The sequence below is a fragment of the Sorex fumeus genome, unplaced genomic scaffold (assembly GCF_029834395.1).
Source record: "Sorex fumeus unplaced genomic scaffold, SorFum_2.1 ptg000044l, whole genome shotgun sequence".
NCBI classification, from domain to species: domain Eukaryota; kingdom Metazoa; phylum Chordata; class Mammalia; order Eulipotyphla; family Soricidae; genus Sorex; species Sorex fumeus.
In genome coordinates, this window is record NW_026606101.1 from 44,110,493 (window position 1) to 44,135,547 (window position 25,055).

Sequence of the window (25,055 nt, forward strand, 5' to 3'; positions counted from 1 at the left end):
GCTCTGCCTCGTGGCAGGCTGCTGCCCACTCCCCCTCCCCTCTCCAAATGGGCGGCTCCCGCAGATGGAGCCGGTGTCCAAGTCCGGAGCCAGGGCACACCAGCCCCTGGACAGCCCTGACCGATGTCTGCGGGCCCCAAGCCTGGGCTGGGCCTCCAGCAGAGCCTCCAGCTTCTCCTGGACTCCGGGACGGCAGCTGCTGGCCTGACACCCCGGTTCCCGGCCCCCCCTGGCCCTCACCCACCCGGGGGGGGGGGGGCAGAAATGAGGAGAGAAGACATCACCACGGCAGACGCTTTATTGGCGCTCTGGGAGGCTGGGCGGCTCACTTGAGGATGCTGTCATCGCGGGCTGCGGGGCAGGAGGAAGCAAGCTAAGCCGGACGCCCAGCGGCTCGGGCCGGCCACCCGCCCGCCGCCCGCGCCGCCCGCGCCCACGCACCTTCGGCCAGTTCGCGCTCGATGCGCTTCAGCTCATCCTGCTTCTTCTTCTCCTCGGCGGCCACCCTCCGCTCCTCCTCGGCCCGCGGCTTCAGGTAACCTGCGCGCACGCAGCTCGAGCCGCCGCCGCCGCCGCCCGGTCCGCCCCGGCCCACCCCGGCCCGCACATCCGCGACCCCCGGCCCACCCGGCCCCCGGCCCGCACCCCCTCCCCGCGCCCGGCCCCCCGACCCGCCGACTCACTGTAGCGCTTGGCCCCGTAGGCCACGCCGAGAAACAGCGCCGAGTAGCGGCCAAGCTGCGGGGAAAGGGCAGGCGGTCACGAGGGCGAGGGCGCGCGCGGGGCCGTCCAGCCGGGAGCGGGGCAGCGCGAGGGGCCCGGGGCCTCCCGGGGCGGGGGCGCGGGGCGGGAGGTCGGGAACCCGAGGGGTCGCGCCCGCGGAGACCGGCTCACCTTGATGAGCGGAGAGACCTGCACCGGCGGCACCATTTTGCCCCTGACCTTCGCACCGGAAGCACAATCCTGGGCCGCGGCGGAAGCGCGGCGTTACGGCGGGGCGCGTGCGCACTCGACGCCCCGGAACGGGCGCGCACGCGCACACGGCCCAGTCTGCGGCGAGCTGGGCTGCGCGTGCGCGGGGCCCTGTCCCGAGAGTGTGCCCTCGACCTTCGGGTTTCCGGGGTCACTACTTGCGAACTCCTGCGACCCGCGTCGAGGAGGGGAGGGGCCTCCGGCCGCCACGCCTGGCGGTGCTCAGGGGTCCCGCGGCAAGGCGAGGCCTGACCCACCGCCGTAGCTCCACCTCAGCGCCTAGGTGGAGACCGGGTGAGTCCGGGCTTAAAGGTCGCACGGCGGGCGGCGGTCGCCGGCCTCACACCCGTCCCCCAGCTCCAGTCCCAGGGCTACATAAGCCCCCGAGCCCTCCCGGCACCCCTAAAAGGGAAAATATATCAGAAAAGGACTAGGACCAAATTTAGAAAATCCAGTGGCCCCAGGGAACCCGGAAGTCGCTGGCGGCGCTCTCTGCAAGAATGTCAGGTAAGGGTTTGGTACCGGTGGGCCCGCAGGGCAGAGCCGGAGGCAAAGGACCTGAGGCCAAAGATTCAGAAAATATTTTATTTTAAAGAAGGGCTCTCCTCCCGCCAGGCTTCAGAGAAAGGTGAAAACCTTGCCGCTGTTAAGAAGGGTGAACACTTCATTTAGTTTAATGGGGTGGGTGTGGGGGGTCATGTAAAATAGGTAGGAAGAAAGGAAGCGTCTCCTCTGGTGCAGAGTGGTGTACTAGAATGATTTCTGCAAGGAGCCCCAGCACTAACACTGTTGTGAGCCATGGTGCCTAAAATAAAGTCGTTTTTTAAAACCAGGATTTTGAGAAGATTCTCTTCTGATCATCTCAGTTATTTTGGTTATCAGTCATATTCAGAACCCACCCTGGTGATATTATCTCCTACAGCCTCCTTCCCTTTGTTCCTACCACCTTTCCTGGATTTTCTTTTTTTCTTTTTCTTTTTTTGGCATTTTGGGGTCACACCCAGCAAAGCTCAGGGGTTACTCCTGGCTCTGCACTTCAGAATTACTCCTGGCGGTGCTCAGGGGATGATATGGGATGATATGGGATGCTGGGGATCAAACCTGGCAGTTGACTATGTGCAAGGCAAATGCCCTACCTGCTGTGCTATCGCGCCCCCCCCCCTTTTTTTTAACTTTGGGCCACAGTAGTGCTTCAGGGGTTACTCTGCACTCAGGGATCACTCCTGATGTACCTTAGGGACTCTGTGTTGTTGGGGAGTTAATCTGGGTGCGTCACTTGCAAGGCAAGAGCCATCCGCTACCTGGATTTTAAACTGGACCCCTGAGCAACTTCTGCTTCCAGAGTCAAAAGTAACTGTCTGAGGGCCGAAAGATGGAACCACCTACCAGTATTTGCTACCAGGAGTGGAGACAGTGACCAGCAGGACCCTTGGCCTAGGCCCTGGAATTCTTGCTCACATTCCTGAACCCATGTGAATCCTGTACTAGCCCTGAGCTCTGGATGCAACAGGATTCTGCTGTGCTCAGACCCCTGGCCTCTTGTCTGGGCCTCTGAGCACAAATACCCACCCTGCCCTCTTCAGCTGTGCCCACTCCTGCCGTCCAGATGGGTTGTTGCAGGCATCTCAGACCACCAGCTGGAGGGCTCGCGCTTTCATGTGCTCTTTGGCCATGCTACGTTTCCTCTCTGGCAGAGGCCCTGGTGCCTGTTAGGGAACACGACCCAGGTGCTCCTGGTGGCCCAGCCCCATACATCCGCACTCCCAGTGTGGGAGGGGGCAGCCCAGGGCCAGGGTTAGGCCCTGCTAACCTCTGTCAAGAAGGTAGGGAAGCAAGGACAGTGGAACAGCACAGGAAGGTAGGGATAGCCATTAGGGCCACTCACCCAGACTTTGTGGAAATACGGACAGGGTCCCTCCGGCCCTCAGCTTGTGTGAGAACAAAGCCCCAGAATTCAGGCTGCTGAGGACATTTCAGGGTCCTTGCTGGGCAGGCAGGATGGGGACACCAAGTTCCTGGCCACCACCAGGCTCACTGTGGTTGTCTGCTCCTAGCAGCCCGAGTCTATCCTTGTAGGAGTAGCTGCCAGAATCCAGGCTGTCCTGGGCACTGGGCAGGGGCTCAGGATAGGTTGCCTGAAGGGGAGGGCACTCACTGGCATGTACATGTGCACTGGGCAGGTGTAAGCACATCTGGTATGTGTGTGTTTGCATTGCTTGCACATGTGTGCGAAGAGGGGGGCAGGAGGGAGAGATGTGTCCATGGGATTCTGATCTTCACAACCAGGGGACCCTAGCAGCAAGCACTATCTGTGGACTTCTGGACACTCAGTGGGCAGCAGTGTTCATTGGACCAAAGACCAGGGAGAGCCCTTCAGGATGAGTCCCATGGGGTGTTCAGGCCACCAGATGCAGCCACCACCTCCTGCAGCCACCACCTCCTGATCCCCAAGTGCTGTGCATCCTTCCCTGAAGAAAGCTCCCCAACATTCAGATGCACTCAGGGATCCTCGACAGCTTAGGAACACTTGGCTGGGTTTTCTCATCTCAGGCCAGCGACATGAATGAACAGAATGGGGGGGGGGCCTCTTCCCAGTAGGTCACCCCTCATTTTTTCCAACTCTGAGCAGATGCAGCTCTAGGAGTTCGAAGGGGAGGACAGGGACTGTCCCCCTTAGCTCAGCCAGAGGGTCCCCAGGTTAGCGCACAAGTGACCACAACCCTCCACAAGGGCCTCGCTTGCGGCCAGAGAAGCCAAGACTGTCAGAGAGACCCATCCCCAGCCAGTGACTGCAGGTGCAGTGGGCTCAGAGGTACTGCGGGGGGGGGGGGGGGGGCCCACAGGACTGCAGCAGCCCCAGGTCTCAGTCCCTGGAGCTTCACATGCTCCTCAGGCAGGAGGCCCACAGGAATGGGGATCTTTACCCGCTGACAGCCCCAGGACCCTCACTGGCCCACCTGCATGGGCTCCCGTCCACACAGCATCCCCTGGGCAGGCACTGAGCCAGGGCATCTGCAGGGTCTAGGGGTGCTGGCTTGGGCTCCGATGTGGCAGGGCAGCAGAGCCCACCTCCCCCCAACTCCATGTGTGTGCACGCGTGCACTCTGCGGAGGCCATGCCCCATCTCTCGAAGCCTCATCTTGGGCGGGGCCTAGTGGGGGCATCGGCGGGGTAGTGAGTCCAGAGACTGAGTCTAGGCGTGAGGGTTTTCCGTGGTTGCTGGACCTGCATCGTCACTCTGAATAGAGGAGCTTGCTCTGGCCTCTGCCTGCAGGCGCCGGTATGGAGTGTGGAAGAAGAGCGCTAAGACACAGCTGAAGAGGGTGCACAGGCCAGCCATCAGCAGCATGGACACTGGGGAAAAAGCCGGTCAGGGCGGGGAAGAGCACACAGCCCAAATGACCCGAGTCACCACATGGGGGCTGCAGTGAGTGAGGGCCACACAGGATCAGCCTGTCTGGTTACTGCTGTCATCTGTCTTTCCTGGTGACCACAGCTCACACATGGGGTGTGAGGGTTAGCTCCATGCACGATGCCCTCTGCTCCCACCTCATCCCCACAATCTGTACACCCTCCCATCAGGAGCACAAATGCTCTGGAGAATGGCCCCTGGGGGACAAGGTGCTCCCTTCCCAGCAGCCCGTAGGCCAGCCCAGCACTCACCACTCCAGTCCAGGGGGTCCTGACCATCCTGACAAGTGGAGTAGGACGGGCCTGCACGACGCACAGCCAAGGTGGACAGTAGCAGCATGATGGCCACCCCCTGCACCTGCCTGGACAGCCACGAGGCCCTCAGTGCTGCCCACCGCCCACTGCCATCTGGGCACGGGTTGCTTGGAGGCTGTGCAATGGGAAGTCATCCTGGGCTCCCTGGGGAGCTGGGGGGGGCGGGCAGACACTTACCCCATCACGAAGATCAGGCCTGCGGCGGCCCCCTCACCCACAGGGAAGGAGCACTCAACCGCAAGCTCCATAGCCACGGGCGCCACGGAGAAGCCACAGAACCCAAGCAGTGAGCAGATGGCAGCCAGAGCGAGAGCCTGTCCTCGCAGCTGGGACACCTGGGGGCAAGCCCAAGTGATGGGGTCAGTGGCCAGAGAGGCCAGAATGCTGGACACCATGACAATGGGGTCAGGCAGAGACAGGCCAGTGTCTGGATGTAGGAGGCCGGGGAGCCCCAGTCCTGTGGGCAGCGCCTGGTCTGAGGGGCTGACAGCCACCTGCCGTCCACCCTCCTCCCAGCAGGTGGTCCCAGCTGAGGGGCCTCACCAGGGCAAATGCCACGCAGACCACGGAGGTGAGACAGAGGCCGATCTTGGTGGCGCCAGTGAAGTGCTTGGTGCGGTCCACATAGAGGCCGAGCACCAGTGCTCCCAGGATCCCAAAGGCAATGAACAGAGCCCCGCAGAGCCCCGCCAAGTCCTGCAGGAGGAGATGTGGGGCCTGGGGCACCGCGACTGTGTGTACATCAGTCCTTCCCCAGATGCTCCCACAAGGATATCCAGTGGCCAAAGGAGGGTCTAGAGGTCAGACGCTCACTTTTGCTATCCAGCCCCCCAATGTCTGAGAGTGCCCACCCCTGGGGCTCTGCAAGGCAGCACCTGTTGGGTGGAGAGATGGAACCCAGCCCGGCTGGACACATCCAGCACCTCACGACCCACCACTGAGTGCCACGGAAAGCACCCAAGGGCTACATGGGCAGAAGTGGCACCAGGGAAGCACAGCAGGCCCCCACGGAGCCAGCCTTGGCCCCATAGTACTCACATTGGAATAGCCGTTGACACAGAGCACCTGTTCCAGGAGGGCTGAGAAAGTGGTGCAGATCCCAATGGCTCCCCCAAAGCAGATGGCCAGCAGGATGTAGGCTCTATTCCTTGAGAGCTGCAGGGGAGGGGCACTGAACCCTGATCCCCTGCAGGGAACACAGGGCTCTGGCCAGGACCTGCCCCCAGCCAGTCCCTCTTCCCCCCTCTCTGTCCCCATCCCCTTCAGAACCAGCATCCTGAAGTACCAACCAATTTCAGTCCCACCAAGAACTGTGAAGTGGAGCAGGAGGCCCCTGCAGAGGGTGGGGTGGGTGGCACGCTCTCCCAGAGGCACATGGTGGCCAGCAGGCAGGCAAGGCCAGCAGGGACAATGTAGATGCCCATCTAGGGAAGAGAGTGTGTGAGTGTGCAACTGTGCACAGCCCATGCAACTAGACTGTGCCATGTGGGTGCTGCACTCCCACATGGGTGCACCTCTGTATCATGCCATGTGGGCACATGTGTGCTTTCCTCCCTCCATCATGCCACATGGGTACACCCCTGATGGTGCCACATGGATGCAGCACACACACAGCACCAACACACCTGATGCTTGGACTCCAGGTAGCACTTCTGGCCTCTTTGCCAATAGCCCACCCACACATACACGTGTGTGTATGCATGTTGTATGCACCGTGCATGTGTACGGTGTGTGGCACATATGCTTTCCAGGGTTGGAAAGCATAGGGCTGCCATAAGCCCTGACTCAGACAACCCCGCATGACCCCTGTGGATGGCAGAGCCAACTCTTGAGCTGGGCCCACTACCCAGTCGTGCCTGGACTGTCTTCATGCCTCCTTGGACAGCCCTCCCTACCCAGCTGTGCAACTGTCTCCCCCACCACTCTGTCTTGAGTGAGTCTTTCAGTGCCCCTCACCCTCCACAAGGGAACTGCTGCCCTTTCTGCTCCTGAGAGTAAAGTCGAGCCAAGAAGGAGCCCAGTGCTTAATTGAGCTTAGCAGTGAACCTGCCAAGGTGGTCACAGGGAGACGTCGGTACACGCTACAAGCAGCAGAGGGTGCATCTACATACCTAGGCATGCATGCTACACAGTACACATACTCGTGGGACACACAACATACACGGGCCTGCTACACATAAAATGCATGCTGAACACATATACAGGCACGATGCACAGCACACATGTGTGCTGTACACACACACTATACACATCACATGTGCCACACACTGCACACGTGCATGGTCCATACAACATGCATACACGTGCCACAGGTGCAATTTCATGCACACATGTGCAAGTGTGCACACTTGACACCTCAGAGCTCCCTTACCATGATGGGGATGTCTCCCTCCTTCTTGACTAGAGCAGGTGATAGCAGGTTGGCCACCAGGATGCCCAGGGGGTTTGCTGAACAGGCATATGGAGAGATAGGTCAGCCCAGCCCCCGTCATCCGAGAATTTGGGGTACAGGAACCACATCACCTCACGCTAAGACTCACACATGGTGGCGATCATGTTGGCTGTGGCTCGCTGGTGCTCAGGAAACCACAGTGCAGCCAGCTTGGCTGGAGAGAAGATGACTAGGGTCTGGGCCAGGGCACAGAGACTCTGTCCCGTCATGAGAAAGGCAAAGGGGTCCTGGGTCCTGGGGACCACACAGGGCAGGGCACGCAGCACGCTCCCAGCAAAGTTCAGCCATGCACACAGGACGGTCTGCGGGAACAGAAAAGGGCTATAGTGCCTCAGACACCAGCACCCAAAGCCCCCCTGACCAGAGCTGTCTGGACCCTGATCTGGGCAGGAGGCAATGGCACTTCAGGCATATGCAGGGGCCCATGCCCGCCCAGGCCCGGCCAGCTAGGGCCTGACTTACAGCCCATCGGAGCCCGACAGTGTCCAGAAACCAGATGGCCACCAGTCCGGCTGGGATAGACACCACCAGGTAGACCAAAGACAGCCAGTTGATCTGGTCCACGGAGAGAAAGAAGCTCTGGGCTACTATGTCGGCCACGGGTGCGAAGCTGAGCCACAGCTGTGGGAAACACAGCAATCAGCCACAGAGCAGGGGACTGAGCTGGGGACTCACCTGCTATTCTCCCCAAGTCTTTGCCCAGTCACCCCTGAGGAGAGCAGAGTCGGGGGCAGACAGGCTCCAGGCTGTGGATGTGCCCATGCCCCAGAAGGCAGGCAGGGCAGGCCCACAAGGCTCCAGGGCTGACCCTACAACGAGCAAGTCTGAAGGTTGACAAGGGATCACTGTGTGGTGCATGGGCTGGGGGGACCCAGGTAGGCGTGGGCCACACTTGGTGCCTGTGCCAGGCATCCAGGTGAAAGGGGGTACCAGGCACTATGCAGAGCCATGGTGGCAAGCAGAAGGTACAGCAGAATGTGATGGTTTCTTATGGAGGGTCCCAGTAGGGTCCCAAGAGAAAGGCCCTGAGGGGTCTGAGGCCCCTGTCTCAGTAGTGCAGGCTCCTCCCCTCTCCAAGGAGGGGGAGGGACAGTTTGTAAGGCTGGCTGCGTGGAGGGAGGGCAGCCCATGCCCTCTGCAGTCACTGGCCCGGATTTCTGTCTTCTGGCCTGCTGCCAACTCTCCCCTCACCAGCCTCACACCTCCAACAGAACTCCAGCACATGAACAGGCCTGTCACGCATTCCAGTGAGTGTCCTTCCGCCTGCCCAGCCCTGCCCCACAGGTCCCCCAGGCTAACAGCTGCCCACAGGAATGTCCCATGGCCCTGACCCTCAGGTTCATCTGTGCCAGCTCCTAGACCTGAGCACAGAAATGTGGGGCTGAGAAGAGCTGGCAAGGCGGGGTGGCCAGGGGTGGCCAGGGCAGAGTCCTGAATCCTGTCAGGCTCTGTGGGTAAAAGAGGAGTCTGCTGCCTGCTGCCTCAGTGTCCAAGGACTTCTCCAGGTCACCCACTCAAGGCCACACCCATCTACTCTAACTCCTGCTGCAATGCTAGGGTGAAGGTAGCTGTGGCCACACCAGCTCCAGCTTCCAAGCCAGAGTAGGGCCTAGCTGTCGAGCCACTACAGAGAGCCCCCCAGAAGGGAGAGCTGCAGACAGATCAGCCAGGCAGCAAAGAGAGCAGGAAAGACTGAGGAGCCTGGAGCCCCCAGAGAGGCGTCCAGGCCACCTCCGGAGGCAGCCTGCATAGCCCAGCCAATCTGCCTTCCTGATGCAGGCCAAACTGTGCTCCTCACACTCTCCAGCCTTCTGAGCTTCAGTCTGTGGCCAACTATAGCGCCTGCCCTCCCAGAGCGCCCCTGAGGTCATGCAGCAACCCTGGTGCTGGTGTGGGAGCCTGGCCCCGGGCCTAAAGGGTGCCCAGTTGGGCCAGTGGGGTGGGCTGCAGTTGAGATGCCCTCACTCGACTCTGTGATGTAGGTGCCCACACATCCAAGACCCAGCCCAGGGATGCAGGGGTCAAAGGAGTCACTACTGAGCCCTGCACTTACTGGCAGCCAGGAAAAGAGAAAGTCAAGCCTCTGGTGAGGGATTTGGGTCCCACAGTGAGCTGGGGAAGGGAGGGACCTGCCTTCTCACTGGCTGATCCCCTAAGCTTCAATCTGCTGTCTGGGGGCAACCATGGCAGCAAGATGACTACAGATCAGGTACCATGATCAAGACCATACTGGTCTATAGAGCAGGCACAGTCACAAAGGAACAGTACAGAGGGTCAGTATGGTCATGGACGGTCAAAAGGTCATGAAAGGTTAGTACAGTCATGAAGGGTCTGTGCAGTCACAGAGGGTCAGTATGGCCATGGAGAGTCAGTAAGGTCATGCAGAGTCATGGAAGGTCCATCTAATCACGTGGGGTCAGTAAGATGGAGGGTTGCAGTACAGACATGGAGAGTGAGTACAGTCATGTCATGGAGGGTCAGTATGGTCATCAGGGTCCCAGTATAGTCATGGAGGGTCAGTACGGTTGTGGAGGGCCACTACGGCCATGGAGGATCAGTACGTACATGAGGGGACTCAGTATGGTCCTGGAGGGTCTTAGTTTGGTCATACAGAATCTCAGTACAGTCAGGGAGGACTTCGTGAGGTCATGGTGTCAGTTGAGGCCATGCAGAGGTGAGGTAGGTAGATGTAGGGGGTGGAAGTCTCCAAAGAGAAACTAAGAACCATCGGAGACCCAGGCAAGGCTGGTCCTGTCCTGTCACCCCCTAAAGAGGGGATGGAGGAGGAGGAGGGTGTAGAGGTATGGTGTTGAGGAGGGGACATGGAGGGGGTAGGGGTAGAGGAGTGGGGGGAGGAGGGGGAGAGGGAGGAGGGGGCCAAGGAGGAGGAGGGGAGGAGGAGGAGGAGGGGAGGAGGAGGCAGGGTGGTGAAGAGTGGTGGCCCTGCAGGGAGCTCCAGAAAGTAGTGGGGATAAGAGGCACCTCTCACACACACACAAAGTGCTGTAACCACAGTGGTCAAAGGCCTACCCAGGGGCTGGAGCCATAGCACAGCAGGTAGTGCATTTGTCTTGCACGCAGCCGACCCAGGTTTGATTCCCAGCATCCCATATGGTCCCCCAGCACCTCCAGGAGTAATTCCTGAGTGCATGATCCAGGAGTAACCCCTGTGTATTGCCGGGTGTGACCAAAAAGCAAAAAAATTACATAAAAAAGCCCTACCCAGCGAAAGGGACAAGCCTCTGCCTGGTCTGCAGCAGAGTGGGGGTCCTGGGTCCTTCCCATCCCCACCCCAGGATCGCTGTCCCTGTCCTGTCCTCACACACCTGAACCAGGGACAAGGGAGGCCGCACACCCCATGCCACCCTCCCCAAGGCACAGCATCACTGGCCGGATCAGAACCCCTGTACCGTGGCGTTGGAGCAGCTGAGCAGGCTGACCACCAGCAGGAAGAGCCAGCGGCGTACGTAGACGCGGTGGCCCCCCGGGGCTCCCGGGCCCGGTCTCGCCAGCTCCCGGCCCGGGATAGGGGCCGGCGGGCGGGGCGCTGGGGGCTCCGGGAGCGACGCCAGCGAGGCGGGGGTCGGGCCGAGGAGCCGAGCTGGCCCCGGCCAGTCGCCGCGCTGGAACCTGCCACTCTCGAGGTGCAGAAGGAAGCCACTGTCCCAGGAGGCGGTGTTTCCTCTCGGGGCGTGGAAAGGGCTCGCGGCGACCCCGCCCCAGTGCCCAGGCCCTTACTGCCTAGTCGCGGTCCCCGGGCCCTGGAGAGGGGGACTGGGTCAGTCAGCGAGCCCAGACCCAGCCTGGGCTGCCGAGGTGGTGCCGGACCAGGCGGAGCGGGCCGGCGGGCCACGAGGGCAAGTGGCCACTACTCCCGGGGACGCTGGCTGCTTCCTGCTGGGTCCGGCCACCCCTTTACGTGGTGAGACTGGCAGGTCCCTCTGCCCAGGGCGCCAGAGCAGCTTCCGGGGTACACCCCCGCACAGCTGGAGTCAGCGCTTGGACTGCGTTGGCGGGCGTGAAGGGAGGAGGGACCGCATCCCTGAGGGCACTCGCCCCTGTGGAGCCAGCGCCCACTGACCTGCCTGGCAAACACGGTTCCATCCTAGGTCTCCGCGGCTACAGAATGCGACAGCCTGTCTGCAAACTACGTGTCCAGCAAAAGACTGAAACAGCGAAATAAACTCAGAAACAACGAAAATCAAACTAAAACACCCAGTCAGGAAACTGGCAAAAAGGGCTCAAGACATAGTACAAGAGGTTAAGGTGAGCGCTTCCAGGCTGGCTTTCGCCTGGGTACGTCCACAGCACCACAATTGGTTCCCCAAGCTCCTCCCGGAGCTTGGCCAGGTGTGGTCAATTAAAAACAAACAAACAAACAAATAATAAAAAGAAAAATGGCAAAAGCATGAAGATATTTCTCTGAGGAGTGTACACAAATAGAAAATAAGAATAAATTACTACCATCTCTTTCCATGAAGAAAAGCACATTAAAGTCACAGTGCACTAATAAAAAATAATAATTTAAAAAAATAATCAAGTCACAGGGTAGAGTGGTATACCCCAGTAGCAGAGCAGGAACCTGGCATGTGTGAGGATTTGAGTTTGATTCCTAGCACAGCATTTCCAGGAGTGACTCCTGAGCAGACCCTCAGCATTGCTGGGTACAGCCCCCACACCAACCAAACAAAACTGGACCCCAGAGATTCCTAAAGGGCTGAGGACAGGCTTTGTATGCAGAAGCAAAGTTCAATCGCTAGCACCCCATGGTTCCCTGAGCACCATGAAAGCAGTCCCTGGGAATAACCCCCTGCCCAACTCTGGGTGTAGCCCAGAAGCAAAACAAAACCCAAGGAACCAGAGTGAGGTTAAACCCAGATCCCAAATCCTCACTCAAGGGCCTTGTTTAAGCCGGTGCTTTCCCTGCTGGCAAGAATGTAAAGCACTAGTCACTGTGGAAAACAACTTAGTTTCTTTCTTTTTTGAATTCAGAAGAGCTTTTTTGTTTAATAGATGGGAAAGAGGAGAAAGGGCAGGAAGCTTCCCCTGGTGCGGGAAGGGGTTTCCTAATATTTAGTGACTAAAAGCTAACATGTGACTATCACGTGACCCATCAATCATAGTGCTGGGCACTTATCCTTGAGAATACACACACAAAAGATTGGTGCCGTCTTCATGACCATCGAGGACTGGGCATCGTCCAGCTATGTCTCCATGGGTGAATGGTCAGCAAACTACTCTTTACCACGCCATGTTGGGCTCAAAGATTGGGCAACACTGCTGTGTGAAAGCCTAGCTGCAGAGGGGATGCCCTCTTCACTTCCTTCTCACTCACAAGAGCAGGAAAGGTCTGAGTGGAGAAAATATGTGCGCTTTATAGCTGAGGGAGAGGAGGGACAGGGGCTTTGTGAGAATGGAAATGTTCTTTGTTGAGGGTGGTGGTGGTGGCTATATGGTCAAACACATGTGATGCGTGAGCACGTGTCACCTGCATCTCCCCTCTTAAGATGTGTACTGGGGCTCTCTCGCCTTTGGAGAAGACCATGTTCTTTCTCTCTTGAGCATGTTACTCTCTTTCTCCTTTCTTCCTCTTCCTCAAAAAGCCTCCCAACAAAATCACTGCCTGTCTACTTCTGAAATTATTTTCTATGAGAAGGACAAGATCCAGAAGCCCTTGGCAAGGCCTAGGACTAGCTTTCTTTTCCTGCAAAGAACAATTCCTCACTCCAGCCTGAGACTACAGCTCCAAGAGAAATCAGGTGGTGGGAATTAACTCCCATGCTAAGAAGGACGTCATGTGTGGTGTGATGGCTACCTAGTGGGACTGGTGAGACTTGTGCCCCATGTCATGCAGGGACTTGTAATAACATAAATAAGAAGTTGTATATAATGAGAATTATGAAACTAATGAAAATTATGAAAATATGATGGGAATTGAGAAACTGAAACTGACCCCTAAATTAAACAAGAGAATGGAGGGAGAAGCATTCCTTTTATGACCCCGATGATTAACCTTGTTAAGGGCCCAACAGCCCACTGGATTTATGGGAGTGTACTGGACCCAACAGATTTATGGGAACACACGGGAGAAGGCACCTGAAGGCTGCACCAAGTGGACAAGATATACTGACACTGACTGTTTTCCTTTTGGGCTCACCTGAAGGCCATACCACGTGGGAAGGATGCACTGATTATTTTTGCTTTTGCCAATTACCTCTGTATCTCCTCTTTTTTTTTTTTATTATTAGTGAAACACCATGAGGTACAGTTGTAGATTTACAATTTTTTTGTGCTTGGGTTTCGATTATACAATGATCAAATACCCATCCCTCCACCAGTGCCCATTTTCCACCACCATGGATAATATCCCCCCCACCCCCATCCCACCCTGCCTCTGTGGCAGGGCAATCCCTTGTGTTCTCTCTCTTCTTTTGGGTGTTGTGGTCTGCAAAAGAGGCATTGAGTGGCAAACATGTTCAGTCCATAGTCTACTTTCGACATGCATCTCTCCTCCTGGGAGGATCCTCCAAACACCCTTTATTTGGTGCTCCCTTCTCTATCTGAGCTGCCCTTTCCCCTAGAATGCCCGGCTGGCCTCTAAGCTATGGAGTAATCCTCCTGGTGCTGATCTCAGCTATTCTTAAGTATTAATCTCATATTTTGTTACTTTATTATCCCCCAGATGAATGCAATCTTTCTATGTCTATCCCTCTCTTTCTGACTCATTTCGCTTAGCATGTGTATCTCTTTTTTTTTTCTTTTTGGGTCACACCCGGCGATGCTCAGGGTTTACTCCTGGATCTGCACTAAAGAATTACTCCTGGTAGTCCTCAGGGGACCATATGGGATGCTGGGAATTGAACCAAACCCGGGTTGGCCATGTGCAAGGCAAATACCCTACCTGCTGTGCTATCGCTCCAGCCCCATGTATCTCCTCTTTCACTGATAAGAAGGTATGTAGATTGTAGCCCACCTTTAGAGAATAAAAGGGAAGACCATCTCAGAAACGGTGCTCCAAGTCTCTTTCTCTTCTGACTTGGGGTCCTCAGCGCTGAGCTTCAAATAAACTCACTATCCTATCCTGAGCTGTCTCTGTTCATTCGCGGCTCGCGCAGCACAACAGGGCTCATCACAGACTTGTATCAGTCCTAACCTTTCCAGCCAGTCCTGGGGTGGGAGAGGTGGATCAGGAGAAAGTGGCCTTGCTTTTCTCTCCTCTCCACTTCACATAAGCCCCCATGGGTTGGGGGATGGCCACAGACTTCAGTTGGACACTGCTTCCAGGGCTAACTATAGGCTTCTACATTCCACAGGTATTTTCTAGGTGAGGGGGGACCATATGGGATTCTGGGAATTGAACTGAACCCGGATCGGCTTTTGGACTCCAAAAGCCATCTCTGTTATTCCAGAGGGTGTCATCCGATAGCAGGGTTCAATTATAGCTCTATCATTTCCTATAATATGAGCCTCTAGTTCTTTCAAAATGTGAAGGGTTTACTATAAAATTTAGTTTGAAAACAATTACTTTTTCTACCCTCACATTTGATGAAATAATTTATTTTTCTGTTTATTTTTGTTTTACTCCTGATTCTATGCTCAGACATCATTCCTGGTGGTGCTGGTAGATTATATATAGTGCTGGGACCAAACCCAGGTTGGCCACATATAAGGCAAACACATGCTGCACTATGGCTCTGGCCCCTCAACTGTTCAAGTTTTGAATCTAAGTGTAACACCATCCATAGATTATTCTGAGCCTGTCACTTGAAGAGTGTCACATCTTTTTGGGCAAAGATGTGACAGTCTTTGTGCTCAGGGCTCAGTGCTCAGGGCTTATTCCTGCCTCTGCACTCAAGGGTCATTCCTCATAGGCTCAGGGGACTATATGGAGTGTCAGGGGTTGGTCAGGTACAAGGCAAAAACCTTACCCACTATGCTATTGCTCTGGCCCAAGACTGTCACATCTTGAAGAAAGTTTTTGGTGACCTCCACAGAAAAGCTGCCAGAATTGCTATTGGGGTTGAAGAGTTAGTACAGGGGTCGAGGGGTTAGAAGTCTGTATATGGAAAACCCAGGTGAATCCACAGCAATTCACAGTGCCTTGAACAGCCTTGGAAGTCCCAAGCACCATCGCGTGTGAGGGAGGCCCACCACCAGCAGCACCAAACATGCAGCAGCAAAACTTCCTCATGGTGAGATGCAGCCCAATCTGGTGAGAATTACCCAGAGGGCCCCTCAACCTCCTGAGCACTGCTTGGGAAGCCTCAGAATCCAAGTAAAACAAAAATAACAGAAAGAAAATCTTCTTCAAAGACTTGTTTAAAATAATATTCAACTTATAATCTTTACTACGACTGTAAAAAGGATTCACTGAACTCCTTTGTCCTTAGTCCTGTCAGCATTCCTCCTCACAGCCTGCAAAGTCTCAGATGGAGCAGCTGAGAACAGTTGCTTTGCAACCTGGGTGCTGTCATCAAAAAGTTCACATCTGATGGATGACAGGATCCCACGCCATCCTGTTGCCTCTTGAACCTGATGTTTATCTATTTCTCTCGCAGGAATGTCAGCTGTATGAGGGTCAGGGCCAATCTGTCCAGAATGGAATCCCTAAGCAGGCTGGGGCCAATACATGGTCCTGGATAAAAATATTTGCGTGGGTCACATTATCTTTCTGCCTTCCAACTGCCTACCTCTCCACTCCCACTCCAGTCTGCCTGGCAGCTGCTGCACAGCTGGCTGCATCCCCCTACGCATTTCCTGGGCGGGAGCTTTCTGGGCCAGTGTGATTGCAGAACTCACACCTGCTCACAGGTGACACAGGCACAGCCTTCGACTCCATGGTTGTTAAATACACACACAGTGACTGGAAGATGGCGGCTCCAGCCAGGCTGCCATGGGGTGACTTTGGTGGTGGCGCTAAGAAAGCTAATGAACCGTAAAGACAGCTTCAATGGAATGGGACACCTAGGTGATGAAAGAGTCATGGCTTGTGTGTTTTCAGAAGTTCGGCGGCGCTCCATCTCTCCCGCTGCCTGCGTTCGGTAGTCTCGAGCCATTTCCCCCACACCAAGGAGGTCGATGGCAATGGGCAGACGAAGGAACAAACAAGGGCCAGGCTGGCCAGTATCAATTGTAGTTTATTCCAATCTTCACTCCCCTTCCGCTTCTCTCTTTCAAGCCTGAGCCCCTCTTACCTCTGACTCTGCCCTCTGAAGCCCGAGCCCCACCTCAGTCTGAGCCTCAGCCTGAGACTTCTCCGACACCCCCCCTCCCCCCCCCCCCCGTGCGTAAGCCCTTACAGTCTTAGTTTATGTAGTAATCATGTAGGGTGGAGACACAAAGGTGGGTTGAACATTAACAAATCAACATAGAAGGTAAGGCCACTCCTCGAGTAGATTAACTCAAGGATAAAAATCTCATCTAAAGAGATTATTCCAGATTATTAGGAGATCCGTTCAAGGGTGGGATTCCAACGGAGGGTGTGTTGAGAGGAGGAGGAGGAGGCCTTTCCTCAGCTAATAATCTACTTAAATAGTTGTAGTAAATCTACTTCCAATATTTCCAGCGATGTCATTCTGTATGAGCACAGTAAGAGATATAAACTCACAGTTTGGTTCTTCCTGAGGACATCTCACCATATATTCCTCAGGCCAGGTTAGTCTTCCTAGCCCCAGCAGGGTCCTAGTCTTGTCATTACTTACTTTTGGATCATGACAACATTTGTCCATGATAATGCCCTCAACTTATAGTTGAGTATTGTGGCGCTTTGGCCTGGCCTATTTCGATGCCAGGGTAGCTCACAACTTGCCATGGGTCCATTCAGTCCCTTGTTGGGACCCTGCTTTTGGGGTGCTAGGAACTAAGGGCAACTGAGTCAAGAAAGCAGATGCCCAGGAGTAAATATTATTCGGAGTCAATCAACTCCAAGTTACAAAGCATAATATTAACTATCTTCCTGTGTCCATACAGAGAGAAAATTGCTCTAAGGTAAACTATGCAAAAGACATAACTTACAATACAAGTACTGTGTCCTTAGAAAGATCTGATCTTACAAGCTAACAGAATCTGATTAGGGAGAAAAGGTGATTAGCTCATTGGGGAAGAGAGCACAGAGAAGAGTTTACAGATAAACAGAGGAATGGGAATGGGAGCACTGTGATGGCTGTAACCCGATAAGCCTAAGCTCCCTGTGGCAATGGAGAAAGGACAAGCCAATGTTATCCTACAATGGCCCCGACTCCGACCCTGGAGACTGGTCTTCTCCAGAGTCACAAACAACATGGTTTTGGAGGCGCCTTTTCTAGTGGGCATTGAAGGCTTGTTCAAAGGCAGCACTGCAAACCTTTTATTCTGTTGTTCATGTGGAGTTCTGGTTGGTTTCTATCTATATTCAATCCATGCTGCCACAACTGCCTTAAAAGGCTACTTCTGTCTATCCAGTGACAAAATCTATCCAGTGACAAAATAGTGTGCTATCTCTTAACAACAAATGGTATAGTGCCTGCATCCAAGATGGAGATTCACAAGGTCTCTCCTGCAGAGAAGGTGGTAGAACTGAAAGAGAACATAACGTTAACAATGTCTGCTTAAATTCACTGATGAAGATTCTGAAGGACATGACTCCTGCCAAGTCCAAGACAGAAAACTGATCCAGGACCAAGACCCTGAGTATGGGGATCAGAACACTGCTGTCAGTGACCAGTGCTGCTGGATCCATTCTGAAAGATCCCCTTCAAAATGGTTAGAAAATGTGGTTTATTATATTATCTCTAGTTTCTTGTCAGTTTCATCATACTAATTTCTGAAAAATTTGGTTGCAAATTTGTGCATTGAGAGACCGGGCATTGAGTATTTTAACCTAAAGACCCCATAACGAGGGGCTAGAGCGATAGTAGTGTGGATAGGGCGTTTGCCTTGCACGCGGCCAACCCAGGTTCAATTCCCAGCATCCCATATGGTCCCTCAAGCACTGCCAGGAGTAATTCCTGAGTGCAGAGCCAGGAGTAACCCCTGTGCATCACTGAGTGTGATCCAAAAAAAAAAATCCATAATGAGTCTAAAAGTGGATTGAATACTGACCAGCCTTTCCTAAGGGGAGCAATTGTTATGTAAATATTGAGAACCTTTTAAATGTAAAATAGTTACATGTACAATCTGTAGACAATATTTGATTTGCTCGAACAGGGCACCAGTAATGTCTCCATTGTGAGACTTGTTACTATAATAACAAGTTGACTGGACAATATAGTTTCTCATATATTATACCGATAATATACAGTTTCCATATGCAAATTGAATTTTACCTAAGGATGATGATGAAAGAAACCATTAAAACATCACACAATTGTTGGGGCTGGAGCGATAGCACAGCGGGTAGGGCATTTGCCTTGCACGCAGCCGACCCGGGTTCGATTCCCAGCATCCCATATAGTCCCCCGAGCACCACCAGGAGTAATTCCTGAGTGCAGAGCCAGGAATAACCCCTGAGCATCACAGGGTGTGACCCAAAAAGCAAACAAACAAACAAAAAAAAAAAACGTAAAACCCACAGCAAAACAGCCCCCATGACTGGGAACTGAGCTAGTAAATCAAAATCTGGGTGATTGGGCTGCTTCAAAAGGACCTGACTTCATTTTCTTTTTTTTTTTTTTTTATCTTTTTGGGTCATACCCAGCAGTGCTCAGGGGTTACTCCTGGCTCTGCATTCAGGAATTACTCCTGGCAGTGCTCAGGGGACCATATGGGATTGTGGGGATTGAACCCAGGTGAGCCACATGCAAGGCAAACATCCTATTCGCTGTACCATCACTCTTATTCTTATGAGAGGTAGAGCAGGTGATAGGCTCACTGAGTTTACTAGAGTGGGAGCCTGTTTACTAACATGGAGAACTTTTAAGTAAACTGGCTCTTTAAAAGATCAGGAGATATGGTATAGGGATTAAGGCATTGCCTTACCCACAGCCACCTTCACTTCCATCCCCAGCACCACACATGGTCCCCTGACCCCCACTAAAAGTGAGCTCTGAGCATAGAGCCAGGAAGTAAATCCTGGGCATTTCCTGGTGTGGCTCCACTTCCCCACCCACCCCCTGAGGGGAAAAGAGAGAGAGAGAGAGAGAGAGAGAGAGAGAGAGAGAGAGAGAGAGAGAGAGAGAGAGAAACTTGTTCCTGGCAGAGAGAAGTTGACAGCCACCAGTCTCCACTGTTCCCGTCCTTCTCTAGCACAGTCTGGGGGAAGCAACAAGGGAATCAGGGCTTACACATACCCCAAGGCAGCAGTATCAGAGAACCAGTGTGCTTCATCAAGGACTCCGTGGGCCCTTACACCTTGGGTTTATTCAGCCAGTTAAACAGGTAAAGGAGCCGGTTTCTGTGCATGTGTGGACACTGAAAGGGTGCCATTTTGCAAGTACACTAAATAAGGCAGTGTAGTAAGACAGGAAGGATCTAGTAAGACAGGAAGGATCTACTGTACCTTGGGATGTGACTGGAGCAGCCAGTTCATGCTGCATTGGGAGAGGTGATGCTGGCTTTCAGAGTGTCTGCTGAGAGAAAACATTTGTTTTCTTGTATTGAAGGTGTGAGGTAGGTTTTAGTCTTGTGTGAATATGTGGTGTGAAATGATCTCTCTCTCTCTCTCTTTCCCTCTGCAGATGCTTATCTTATTCTGGGTGGGTATTGTGGCATCTAGTTCTGTGTGTATGTGGAATATAATGGTGCCTATATCGATGTATAAATGGGCTGTATCTGATTTTGTGTATATCTAGGATATAATGGTACTGAGTGTGTGTTGTGTGGTGGTGGTGAGGACTAGTTCTCTGATTCTCTGTGTGTGGGGTTTGAAACAGGCATCTGAGTCTGTGTGTGCTTTCTGAGGTGAAATGCTCATAAGAACTGTATATGGGGTACAATGCCCATCTATTCCTATGTGTGCATCTAGGTGAAATGTATTTCTGATTTGTGTGTATGTGGGGTAAAGTGCTCCCGATTCTGTGTATATGGGGAATAATAGTATCTAATTGTCTGTCGACGTGGGGTGTGATAGTATCTGTGAGTCTATGTGTAGTCAAATGCTCTTCTTTCTTTCCCTCTCACACTCCATCTCCTTTGCCTCCTTCCTTCTCATTTTTCTGTTTTTTGTTCACACCCAGTGATGTTCAGGAATTACTCGTGCTTTCCCAATGCTTGGTGGACCATATGGAATGCCAGGGAACAAACCTGGATCAGCTGGGTGCAAGGCAAATGCCTTATTCACTATACTATTGTCTGGTCCCTTATTCTTCTTTAAAGTAAAAATTCAAGGGAGGGAAGGAGAGAGGTAAATAAAGATATATGTTCATGAGAGAACACAGGCTTCTCTAAAGTGGAAAAAGCAAAGTACCTATATATTTATCCCAAGCAGGGATGTACAGGGGCTGGAGCGATAGCACAGCAGGTAGGGTGTTTGCCTTGCAGATGGCCAACCGGGCCTGATTCCTATGTCCCTCTCAGAGAGCCCGGCAAGCTACCGAGAGTATCTTACCTGCACGGTAGAGCCTGGCAAGCTTCCTGTGGCGTATTCAATATGCCAAAAACAGTGACAAGTCTCACAATGGAGGCGTTACTGGTTCCCGCTTGAGCAAATCGATGAACAGTGGGAGGACAGTGCTACAGTGCTACAGTGCTACAGGGATGTACAGACCATTTCCCCAGGATGAAGAAATAAACCCTGTGAGTTCAAAAAATGTGGGTGCGATGCATGCATTCGGTGGCCATGAACCGCCTCCCCAGACCAGCAGACTGCGACAGGTGAATGAGGAAACAGGGAACCAAGGAACAGGGCCCCAGGCTGGTTGGTAATCAGTGACTGTTAATTTCATTCTCATCCTCATCCTTACAGCTTCATTCTCCTACAGCATAGTTATTTTTCCTTTTTTCTTCCTTACAGCATAGTTATATATAAATCATCAAGGGTGGGGGTGCACATAGATGGGGTTGAACATTATCATAACAACAAATAGATGTAAAGCCCCTCCTTCAGGGGAAGTTCTTCTAGATTAACTCAGGAACAAAATCTCATCTGGGGGTTCAGCATGCTAGTAAGATATTCACTCAAGGATTTAGGAATTCCACCTAAGGGCATATTGCTTTCTCCTTTCCTTAGCTAGTAATCCATTTAAATAATAATATTGAACACTAATATTTCTAGTCATTTTGTATGAACACAGGAAGAGATATATTAAGCTTAAAGGGTAGCTCTTCCTAGGAATCTCTTGCTATATATCCCGGACTTCAGTCTTTAGGCTAGGTTAGTCTTTCCTAACCCCAGCAGGGTCCTTATTCAGTTATTTCTTTTTGAGTCATGAAAGAGTTTGTTCCATGACCATGCTCTTAACTTATACTTCTTATGGTGCCTAGCTTGTCCCTTTTCGATTGCCAGGGCAGCTTCTTACAGCTTGCCCTGGGTCCATCCTTGTCCCTCGCTGAGACCCTCCTTTCGGGGGTGTTAGGAAATAAGGGCAACTGAGGATTAAGTCAAGTAAATATGATAAATGCCCAGGAGTAAATATTATTAAGTCAATTAACTCCCATGTTATAAAAGCATAGCATCAACTGTCTTCCTGTGTCTATAAGAACATTGCTAAGTCATGCAAAGGACATAAAGGAAAGAGAAAAGCAATATAGAATTAGGAGTATCCGATGGAACTGGGTGTGCCTCAGGAGCACTATTTTTGGAGTAACTCAACAAACTTAAATTCCATGTGGGAGGAGCTAGGACAAACCAATGTTATTACCCAACAAACCTTCCTACCCCCATCCCCCCCTGCCTTTGTGGCAGGGAATTCCCTTTTGTTCTCTCTCTCCTTTTGGGTGCTGTGGTTTGCAAAAGAGGCATTGAGTGGCAATCATGTTCGGTCTATAGTCTACTTTCAGCATGCATCTCCCATCCTGGGAGGATCCTCCCAACACCCTTTATTTGGTGCTCCCTTCTCTACCTGAGCTGCCTTTTCCCCTAGCATGTGCAGCTGGCCTCCAAGCCATGGAGTAAACCTCCTGGTACTTATCTCGGCTATTCTTGGGTGTTAGTCTCCTATTTTGTTATTTTATGTTCCCCAGATGAATGCAATCTCTCTATATCTGTCCCTCTCTTTCTGACTCATTTGAAACTCCACATTTCAAGAGGAGAGATGTAGCATGTGTTCCTCCTACAACATGATTCTGTTGTAGAAATTCTCACCAAGAATCAGTGAAAATCCTAGCAATATGCACTGAATGTTGGGAGAATTTGGGTTTTTATGCCAGTTGACCCAGCAGAGCTCATATTTGAAAGACTGGGCCCCAAACAAAGGTAAGAGCTCTGTTTTACATAATACCTGGTGGGTATAAGGCATTTTCAGGTAGTTTGTGGGAGAGTTCAGAAGCAGAAATTCTCAAACATGTCACCTGCAAAGCCAAGGTAAGACCATCTCAAGGACATGAGCACATTTAGAGTACATTTCCAGGTTACCAAGGTTACAAAATGAAGCTTTGGACATCTCAAATGAACTCTATGGATATGTTATGTTGCTCAGACTCAACTGCTCCTTGGCAACTCCTGCTCTCTGGTCTCTCTGAAATGTGGACTGGTGGAGCCAGAGCAATAATACAACAGGTATTCGTATAACATTTGCCTTGGCTGCTGCTGATCCAGATGTGACCCCTGGCACCCCTATATGGTCCCCTAAGCACTGCCAGGAGTAAATCCTGAGTGCAGAGCCAGGGGTAACCTTTGAGCATTACTGGGTATACTCACCCCCCAAAAAAAAGTAAAAAATGTGGGATATGATCTCTTTTCTCATCAATTATATGTGTGTGGCAGGTATAACAGCTCCTCCTATTCTTTGTATATGTTGGATGTATTGCTTCTCCGATTCTGTGTGTATGTGCAGGAGTGAAATGCTCCCAATTTGTGTCTCTGAGGTGAAATTTTTTTTTGATTCTGTGTGTTAGAAGTGAAAGGCTCATTTAGTTCTGGGGGGTGGATGTTAATTGCTCTTCAGGTTTAGGTAACTGTGGGGCAAAGTGATATCTAATTTTTCTGTGTGTCACTCAAAGAATAGCAGTTAATTCAACAAGCTGAGTTTTTTTTTCTTTTTGGGTCATATCTGGCGATGCTTATGGGTTAATCCTAGTTCTGCACTCAGGAACTACACCTGGCATTGCCCAGGGGACCATATGGAATGCTAGGGTCGACCATGTGCAAGGCAATGTTCTACCTGCTATACTATCATTCTGGCCCTAACCTAGGTTATCTGTAAGAAAACAACAAAAAGATATACTGCATTAACCATGATACACTTCCTGAATTCAAGGGTACATACTTGTGACAAATCCTCTGATTGGAGGAGTGGGTAAACATCACCTGTCCTAGAAGGTGGAGGCTTCCGGACCCCATAGTTTGTTGGTGAGTGGTACTTTAGTTTTCCATCTATATGGGAACAGTGTGTGCCCCATTGCTTTATGTGTGATGTATGTCTACTTATGTGTATTGTTAAATGATTGTATATTCAATCACAAAGGTCTAGAGTTGGGTCTATTTAGCAGCAACAAGCTAACCTGGTAGAGTCTCACAAGTCTCTGTGTGCTGGGCCAGTACTAAAGAGCTCCTCAATGTTTCTGAGATTCAGCCTCCCAGGGATGCACATGGATTTGCCATAGGATGTGTCTCAAAAAGAAAAGCTTGGTATTAGGAAATATTTACACAGAACTATAAGACACCTTCCATCTTGCTTTCCAAGGAGAGGAACCTTTTCATTCAGGAACCCAGGGGCAGTCCTGGTGGTGTGGATACAGTGACGTGGGCCAAGAGCCAGGTCGTCTGGCCCAGACCATTAGGTCCACCCTGGCAGTGGTCAGGACATATCATGGATCTGATGGAGCCCAGGACTCCCACAGCAAAGTCTGCACTCTGGCCTTTGGGCTCTCCCAGTCTTTTGTGTGTGTGTGGAACCTGGGCTCAAACCCAGAACCTCACACACGTCTGGTGTGGTGCCACATTCTTCTTTTTTTGCTTTTGTTTTATTTTGGTTTTTGGCTACACCTGGCAGTGCTCAGGGATTACTCCTAGCTCTACACTTAGGAATTACTTCTGCTGGTGCTCAGGGGACCATATGGGGTACCAAATATCGAACTCAAGTTGGCTGCATGCAAGGCAAGCACCTTACACACTGTACTATCTCTCTGGCACTCTTGATAGCTCATTTCTTTTTAACACTGAATAATATTCCATTGCTTGGGTAGACCAGTTTCTTTATCCATTCACCTGCTGAAGATCATTTTAGTTGCTTCCAGGTATTGGCAATAAAAATGGAACAAACATTTATGTGCAATTTTTGTTGTGAGCGTAAGTTTCCAACTCATTTAGTAAACAATAAGGAGCACAATTGCAATTGTTGGATCATATCGTTGCACTGGATGGAATAACTCCAGGTTAACAGTGTGCAAAGCAAGTACCCTACCCACTGTACTATCTCTCTGGCCCCTATTTTCTATAGTTTTACACTTAGGTCTACACTTTTTAGTTGATTGCATAGTGATGTCTAGCTACATGAGTTTTTGTTTTGTTTTGTTTTGTTTTGCAAGTGGCTGTCCTGTTGTCCCAGCACCACTGATTGAAAACACTGTGCTTTCTGGGGGCCAGAGAGATAGTATAGCAGGTAGGGTGCTTGCCTTGCACATGTGGGTTCAATCTCAGGGATCCCGAAGAAGCACTCCAGGTGCAACTAGATTGCCAAGAATGACATGAGTTAACGACTGTCCCCGTCATGTAAGAAATTTGGGGAAAAGCTAAGGGGGAACATTAGTTCCTAGAGAATCAGCATATGATCAGGACTCTCAGTACCATCCTCAGACCTGGGGAGGGGAAAAGGCTAGAAGGTGCCTTCGC

The 25,055-nt window shown here is 52.2% G+C and overlaps 1 protein-coding gene across 1 annotated transcript; it reads right to left on the minus strand.

Annotated features, from left to right (window-relative positions):
- Positions 1 to 4,165: 4,165 nt before the first annotated feature.
- SLC49A3 (solute carrier family 49 member 3) lies at positions 4,166 to 12,403 on the minus strand. The gene is made up of 11 exons (XM_056122024.1): positions 12,396 to 12,403; positions 10,561 to 10,810; positions 7,613 to 7,771; positions 7,239 to 7,452; positions 7,070 to 7,146; positions 5,988 to 6,122; positions 5,737 to 5,853; positions 5,242 to 5,394; positions 4,876 to 5,033; positions 4,636 to 4,745; positions 4,166 to 4,326 (listed from the first exon to the last, which is right to left on the minus strand). The coding sequence occupies exons 1-11, from the start codon at positions 12,401 to 12,403 to the stop codon at positions 4,166 to 4,168; spliced, it is 1,542 nt and encodes a 513-aa protein (XP_055977999.1).
- Positions 12,404 to 25,055: the final 12,652 nt, after the last annotated feature.

Coding starts and splice junctions, on each gene's coding strand:
- SLC49A3 (XM_056122024.1), bottom strand. Junction 5,034..5,241: donor TCTGCGTGGCATTTGCCCTG/GTGAGGCCCCTC, acceptor GCTTGCCCCCAG/GTGTCCCAGCTGCGAGGACA. Junction 4,746..4,875: donor GGCCTGATCTTCGTGATGGG/GTAAGTGTCTGC, acceptor GTGGCTGTCCAG/GCAGGTGCAGGGGGTGGCCA.